The sequence below is a fragment of the Thermobia domestica genome, chromosome 8, assembly GCF_964235325.1.
Source record: "Thermobia domestica chromosome 8, izTheDome1.hap1.1, whole genome shotgun sequence".
NCBI lineage: Eukaryota > Metazoa > Arthropoda > Insecta > Zygentoma > Lepismatidae > Thermobia > Thermobia domestica.
In genome coordinates this window covers 148,121,575-148,129,745 of record NC_137461.1, presented here as the reverse complement: position 1 = coordinate 148,129,745, position 8,171 = coordinate 148,121,575, and the positions used below count along the sequence as shown (strand labels likewise).

Genomic DNA, 8,171 nt, shown 5'->3' with positions numbered 1-8,171 from the left:
TTTGCCGATTATACACATAACAACATTATAAGAAGTACCGGACGAATTCGTTATCAAATTATATTCCTACAATATCATATTTATAGACATGCGACAATAATTTTGGACATGAGTGTACACATCAAAGAATGTTGCTTCTATTATCCAACATAATATAAAATTTAAACATATATATCAAATATTTTAATCAAACATAATATTGATTAAATTCTTCTACATAATCTTCGACATAGCTTTGTACACATTTTTTGCAAATTTACAGTTATCGAGCTTTTGTTTCTTTATTATTATTATTATTATTATTATTATTATTATTATTATTATTATTTTTATTGGATAAGCTTGCATGTGTGCATTATTTTTATTCATATTATTTTCATTTTTTTGGTATATAGTTTAGTGGTTTAGTGAATTCTTTGTGATTCTTTTAGTGATTTTTCTTTTGAGTTTTAATGAGTCGTGTTGGCATTGGCTGGCAACAGTGCTTTCAGTGTGCTATTCAAGTTGGGTCTGTGCATTCGACAATGTGCTGTAAAGTGCAACTAGGCAAACATATTCATTTATAGGTTTAGAAAAACATATTTATTCATAGTTTTTAGAGAAACACTCATCTTCATTAATATACAAGATTTACATGTTGTTAACGGTGTTTTAGAGTGCTACTCAGTTTATGTGTGACCGAAAACAAAGTATGATGGTTAGCAAGCAACCATGTGGTTTAGCAGCAAGCAAGCAACAATTACTGCGGAAAGAAATTAAGATAAATAATTCATTGTACTAATATTTAAGTATTACATCAATCATTATATTAACATATGAACAAAGCATGTTATATTTATCATATTCGCGCATGTACACTTGAACAAGAATTGAAGCAAGTAACATCTAAATTATTCGTTAAATCTTATTTCTCGATCCTCCATGATATCTGGGTGAATCAGTAATATGGGTTTAATCATACGGTTCAATAGCTGTGGTTGTGATATGAGTGATTTGTAAATAAAGTACATAAACATGTCACCCCTTTATACATCATCATTTTTTGGTCCTCCGGGCCGAATATTAGAACGAGAAACGTGACTTTGAATTGTTTGTTCTCGTGTGTGTTTGTGTGGGTGCTGCTGTCATAGGCAGGACAGAACTGTTCATATCAGTACAGTGGTGTGTGTACATTCAACCCAGCTGTATTCAAGGTTACACGTTTGTAGGTCACTCAGAAGTAAAAAAAGAAAAATATATTTTCAGCACTTTGTGTAGTTAAAAAAAGAAGGACTGAAACAATGACAGAAGTGCAGTTGGGTCAATTAATTAAGAAACGTGCTTCGGTCAAAGGTCAGGCAACAAGAATACAGACATTTCTTCAAAAACTACAGAATGAAAATTAACCTAGCATACAAGAAGCAAGAACGAGGCTAGTTGCACTTGAACGGGTTTTTATTAAGTTTGATGGGATACAGTCAGAAATAGAGCTCTTGGATGAGACGGGTGAACAAGAAACGCACAGAATTACATTCGAGGAACTGTATTATGATTCAAAGGTTAAGTTACAAGAATTTATTGATAGTTTTGAACAAAAAACGGATTCAGGGACAGCAAATAACAAAGCTACAAATTCTAGCAATTCAGTACAGTTGCCTAAGATTTCTTTGCCCATATTTTGCGGTAAATACGAGGAGTGGTCGCCCTTTAAGGACATTTTCATTTCCCTTATTCACAATAACGAATCATTAAGTACAATTTGTAAATTTCAATATTTGCGCACATGGCTCAAGGGAGAAGCGTTTACATTAATAGCAAATATGCCAACGGTAGAAGTAAATTACGAAATTGCATGGAAGCTTCTTGTTGAACGCTACGAAAACAAACGGTTGATAGCTTCGACGTATGTACGAGGGTTGCTCAATATCAAGCCAGTAATGAAAGAAAACGCTAAAGACATTAGACAATTTGTAAATACTGCATGTAGTAATTTTCAAGCCCTTGAAGCATAGAATTTGGACAAACCTTTGCATGACGTACTCCTAACACAACATTTAGTAGGAAAACTTGATTCGGCAAGCAAAAGGGAATGGAAAGTTGAGCAAAGTAGTGACTCCTTTCCATCGTTATCGGAGTTATTTTCATTTTTAGAAGGTCGTTGTCAAATGTTAGAAAACATTCGTCCTACTCAATCTGAAAGTACTTATGACAACAAAAGTGTAGATTCCAAAGTAAAAAGAAAGAATAACAGTCAAGTGAATTCGTTTGTTACTGTGCTTCCAAATGCATGTAATATTTGCCGTAGCAAAGAAACGCATGCTGTTTTTCGCTGCCCAGAATTTCTAAGTGCTAACATTAATCAAAGAAAGGAGCTCGTGAAGCAAAATAAATCATGTTTTAATTGCTTAGGTAATAAACATCAAGTAAAGGCATGCAAATCAAGTACTTGTAAGAAATGTAATTTTAAGCATAACACATTGTTGCATGAAGATACTGCTCAGGAGGCTACTAACAAAACAAGTTCAAGCATAATAAATAGCAATACTACTAACGTACCTAAAGTTAAGGAACAGAATCAGATTAAAATTCAACCACAGGACTCTTATTGCTCATTTAAGATTAATTATGGTCAGTAAGTCTTATTAGCAACAGTTTTAGTTAACGTAACAGACACTAAAGGTCGTTTTCAACAATGCAGAGTGTTACTAGATGCAGCGTCTCAATCGAATTTTGTAAGCGAAGCTTTAGTTCATAGATTAGGTCTCAAGAAAACGAAAAATCGTGTTCCCATTAGAGGTATCAATTCTGTAACCTCCGAAGCTCAGCACAGTGTTGAAGTTCATATTTATTCAAGAACATGTGATTTTAATGCAGTGGTCGATTGTTTAGTATTGCCAAGCATTACAGGTTGCATACCTTCTAAGGATATTGATTACAGTAATTGGAACTTGCCAAAGGATATTTGCTTAGCCGATCCAAATTTTCATCGTCAGTAGACATGTTTATAGGTGCGGGGTTATTCTACAGTCTCCTCGAGCCAGGCCAGAAGACTAGAAAAGGACATTATCCAGTTTTGCAGGAAACGAAGCTAGGATACGTTGTCGTCGGAAATATGCCTTCAATACCCGAAGAAGCCAACCAGTCGGTAATTTCATGTTTTGCTCAGATGAAGACAGACTTGGATACACAATTGAGAAAATTCTGGGAACTCGAAGATCTTCAGACTAAGATTAACACGCCGGAAGAAGAAAATTGTGAGAAGCATTTTTTACAAAATACAACCAGAAATGGAGACGGAAGATTTGTTGTCAAATTACCAAAGAAGGAAGAGAATGCAGTTTTAGGAGAGTCTTACAACATGGCACTACAAAGATTTAAGCAGCTTGAAAGAAGATTGCTACAAAATCCTGAGTTTCATAAACAATATGCCGCCTTCATGGATGAGTATTTAAGTCTGGATTACATGCGAAAGGTTACAGAAGAAGACGTGAACAGCAGCAGCAGTTGTTATCTTCCACATCATCCTGTATTCAAGATGGACAGTACAACAACTAAATTAAGAGTGGTTTTTGATGCAAGTGCAAAAACGTGTAATGGCAAATCATTGAATGACATTCTTCAAGTTGGGCCAATTGTTCAAGATGACTTGTACTCCATTATTTTAAGGTTTCGGTTGTATCCTGTTGCATTTACAGCAGACTTAGAGAAAATGTATCGCCAAATATTAATTCATGATGAGGACAAGTGTTTACAACGCATCCTTTGAAGAAACTCAGTAGAAGAACCGATCCAGACGTATGAGTTACAAACAGTGACGTACGGGACTTCGTCAGCGTCCTTCTTGGCAACAAGATGTCTGAAGCAAATAGCGGAGGAAAATTCCAAGGAATTTCCAGAAGCAGCAGAAGTAATAAAGCACAATTTCTACATTGATGATGTGTTAAAATCAGTACCAAACGTGTCAAAGGCCTTAGAACTACAGAAGGATCTTATTAATATTTTAAGCAGAGCAGGTTTCAAGCTTTGTAAATGGAGTTCTAACAAAGAAGAAGTACTTCAAGGAGTTCCTGAAGACTTCAGGGAAAAACAACAGCCAATCATACTTGGTCAGCAAGACGGTGTTAAGACTTTAGGAATAGCATGGATTCCATTAACAGACAAACTTATAATTTCGAACAAAATTTGTAAAACTGGAACTGCAGTAGAAATTAATGTTGCAATGACAAAAAGACAAGTCGTCAGCATAGTGTCATCTATCTTCGATCCATTAGGTCTAATCGCTCCAATGGTCATCAAATACAAGAATTTCTTACAGAAGTTGTGGAAGACAGGAATGGATTGGAATGACCCATTAGACACAGTCTTACAAGTTGAGAGGAATCAATTAATGTCTTGGTTACCTGCGATAGCGAAGATACAAATTACAAGAAACGTAATGTCTTCGGAGAACGTTAAGGAAATTCAATTACATGGTTTCTGTGATGCAAGTGAAGAAAATTTTGGAGCAGCAGTGTATATCAGGGCTACAGACGATCAAGGAAACATTGAAGTCAAGTTACTTTGTTCAAAGTCGAAGGTTGCACCACTGAAGAAGCAAACTTTGCCTAGATTGGAATTATGTGGAGCACTGTTACTTTCGAAGCTAATAGACAAAACACTATCCATATTGAATATAGAGGTCAGTGGTATACACCTGTGGACAGACTCGATGATAATTTTGTCATGGATCAAATCACCTCCCAATCGTTGGAAGACATTTGTATCCAACAGGGTGGCTCAAATTCAGAGAATCACATCAATCAATCAATGGCACCACGTGCCTAGTAAAGAAAATTCGGCAGACATAGTTAGTCGAGGATCGGATCCCAACACTCTTATTCAGTCTCGAGAATGGTGGCATGGTCCAGAGTTTCTTCACACAGTAGAATGGCCATGTCAAGAACAAAATGAGCCGGCTAATATTCCAAAAGAGAAGAAAGTCATGATAACTTTGGTGGCAGTTCATGAAACAAGCTTTATGAAAAGATATTCATCGTTAAACACAATGTTGAGAGTAGTAGCATACTGTTTGCGATTCAAACATAATTGTCTCTCCAAGAAATTAGAAAGAAAAACTGAGAGTCTTGACGCTTCGGAACTTCGTTTAGCGTTACGCAGATGTATCAAGATAGTACAACATACTACCTATCATCAAGAAATATTGAACTTGCAGCAACAAATGGAAGTTTCAACAAAGAGCCCAATCAAGGATCTTTTTCCATTTCTGGACACGGAAGGAATGCTAAGAGTAGGAGGAAGATTGGAACATTCAAACTTGGAGTACGATAACAAGCACCAATTCATCCTACCTGCAGGTCATCATTTCACCCATCTGATAGTCAAAGAAGAACATAAAAGGTTGCTTCATGCAGGACCACAGCTTCTTATTGCATCTTTGCGTACCAGATATTGGATTCCAAGAGCTAAGAAGATGGTCAAGGCAATAGTACACAATTGTTTGGTTTGTTTCAAGTGGAGATCAACAAGTTCATCACAGTTAATGGGACACTTACCCAAGGAAAGAGTAAATGAAGCAAGGCCATTTGTACACGTGGGAGTTGACTATGCAGGATTCTTTTATGTCAAGCCCACGATTCCCAGCAAAATTCAAATGAAAGTCTATGCAGCGTTGTTCATCTGTTTAGCCACTAGAGCAGTTCACATAGAAATAGTTTCAGACTTAAGTTCTCAAGCCTTCATCGCAGCATTGAAGAGATTTATTGCTAGGCGAGGAAAATGCTTATCTATCTGTAGCGACAATGGTTCAAACTTTGTTGGCGCCAATCGAGAATTGCAGCAATTTTTTGAATCCAAGACTAACCGAAAGGACATCCTGGAATACTCAGCTTAAGAAGGTTTAGAATGGAAATTCACTCCTGCCAGATCTCCTTACATGGTGTTGGGATGTAGTATGGGCAGGAAGTTACATGAATTTGTACACATGCCATTAAGTAGCTGTTGTTAGAAAAATAATATGTGTTGTTGATAAAAAGAGAGAATCGCTAGATTACGAAGTAAGTAATGGATGTACTTGTGAGTTGAGATTATTTAATATGTTAGTTTGAAGCCGTAGCGATTGTATATCCACTATTAATAGTTGGATAGTTCTTGTGAAGAAGTGTATACCAATAAGAGGTATAGAAATAAAAGTGATCATTGGTACTTAAGTGCGTTATTGATCTGGACAAGTTTGCAGTAATACATTAGTCACTGTTGAGGGTGTTTATATTCTTTTAGGAAGAATATAGAATTTTACATTGGCGCAGTCGTTCATTGAAGTTACGCTCTGTTTAATCATGTCTACCATTCCAAGTTTTCCGATCTTTAATGTGGAAACTGATCGCCTCCAAACTTATTTGGAACGCTTTGAGTTTATGTGCATAGCAGCACAAATACCAGAAGAACGAAAAGTTGCAACATTATTTACAGTAATGGGAACTGAAGCCTATGATCAACTATGCAACATTTGCTGGCCAGATTCTCCATCAGCAAAATCTTATGAAGACATCAAGGTCGTAATGAAAAAATATTATGCTGCAAAAGTAAATATAATTTCGGAGAGATATCAATTTCACATCATGCGACAGAAGCCTTACCAGTCAATTTCATCTTTTGTATTAGATTTAAAAAAACAGTCAACCTTCTGTGAATATACCTGTTGCTTGGACGAAAATTTGAGGGATCAATTTGTTTTGGGGATTGCGGACGAATCAATTCGTAGAAAGTTACTCAATACACGAGATCTAACATTCAACAAAGCAACAGAGATAGCCTTAGCAATGAAAAGTACCGAACAACAACTTCGGCTTTATAAGACATCTGAAAAAAGTGGATTAAACGCTATCCAATCGTCAAGGGTTCATCAAAAGAAAGACAGTACATCAACATCACATAGCTCTTCGTCATCTTCTGCTCAGGCTTCACCGAAGTCAAAGAGTACCGGTAATTGTCGATATTGTTCGATGCAGCATAAAAGAGGACGTTGTCCGGCATGGGGAAAGATTTGTTTACGTTGTGGACGAAAAAATCATTTTGCTTTGACGTGTAAATATGATTCGTTTGTATCTTCAGAATCAAAACGTCAAACACAAGGTTTAGTCAATTCTGGGTATCAAGAGACTGCAATCATTCATCAAGACGAAGCCCAAGAATTAAGTAATTTAGCTAACATTCTACGCCTTGATTCTATAGAGATTGAAACTCCAGATTCAGATAAGTCAGGAACTGGTGCGAGTGTGAATATGTTACCAGCAATTGCAGACAGTACAAGTATCGGTATGGCACAGCCACAGATTAACGAACATACATTAAGTAATTCAGTAGATTCTGTGACGGACGAAGAAATGAGATTGAAAAACAATTCAACGTCAAATGATGAAATCCAAAAACCAATACATATTGTACAGCGTAAAAGACGCATGAGAAACAAAAGAACATCATCACTCCGGCAACTAAAATCAGCTACTGGTACCGAAACAGAAGAAGCAAATAAAAAAAGTGTAGTAGCAAAGATGTCGACAGATGGCATGACTAGCAACTCGAATGGTGAAGATCCTTTGCATAAACGGTCAATTGATCGAGATAAATTGTTAGTTGCAGTAGTTGAGAAACTAGAGAACATAGAGGCACAGATTGATAAGCTGAGGACCTGGTGTAAAGCACCGAAGAAAAAAGACAAGCGAGATTGACAATTGAGACTGTATTCATGATTAAGTGTTGTAATGGAAAAAAATACTAATTGTATATAATGTTGTTTTAGGGGCGGCGGTTTTTTTAGGTAACAGGGGGAGAGTGTTGGGATGTAGTATGGGCAGGAAGTTACATGAATTTGTACACATGCCATTAAGTAGCTGTTGTTAGAAAAATAATATGTGTTGTTGATAAAAAGAGAGAATCGCTAGATTACGAAGTAAGTAATGGATGTACTTGTGAGTTGAGATTATTTAATATGTTAGTTTGAAGCCGTAGCGATTGTATATCCACTATTAATAGTTGGATAGTTCTTGTGAAGAAGTGTATACCAATAAGAGGTATAGAAATAAAAGTGATCATTGGTACTTAAGTGCGTTATTGATCTGGACAAGTTTGCAGTAATACATTAGTCACTGTTGAGGGTGTTTATATTCTTTTAGGAAGAATATAGAATTTTACAC

The 8,171-nt window shown here is 36.2% G+C and overlaps 2 protein-coding genes across 2 annotated transcripts; both read left to right on the top strand.

The window, feature by feature from the left end:
• The first annotated feature begins 2,977 nt into the window (after positions 1-2,977).
• Positions 2,978-3,745, top strand: LOC145692336 (uncharacterized). Its single transcript, XM_081767633.1, has one exon. It carries the CDS (start codon positions 2,978-2,980, stop codon positions 3,743-3,745), a length of 768 nt encoding a protein of 255 aa, XP_081623759.1.
• Positions 3,746-5,257: 1,512 nt separating this feature from the next.
• Positions 5,258-5,869, top strand: LOC145692335 (uncharacterized). The gene has a single exon (XM_081767632.1). It carries the CDS (start codon positions 5,258-5,260, stop codon positions 5,867-5,869), a length of 612 nt encoding a protein of 203 aa, XP_081623758.1.
• The last annotated feature ends 2,302 nt before the right edge of the window (positions 5,870-8,171 follow it).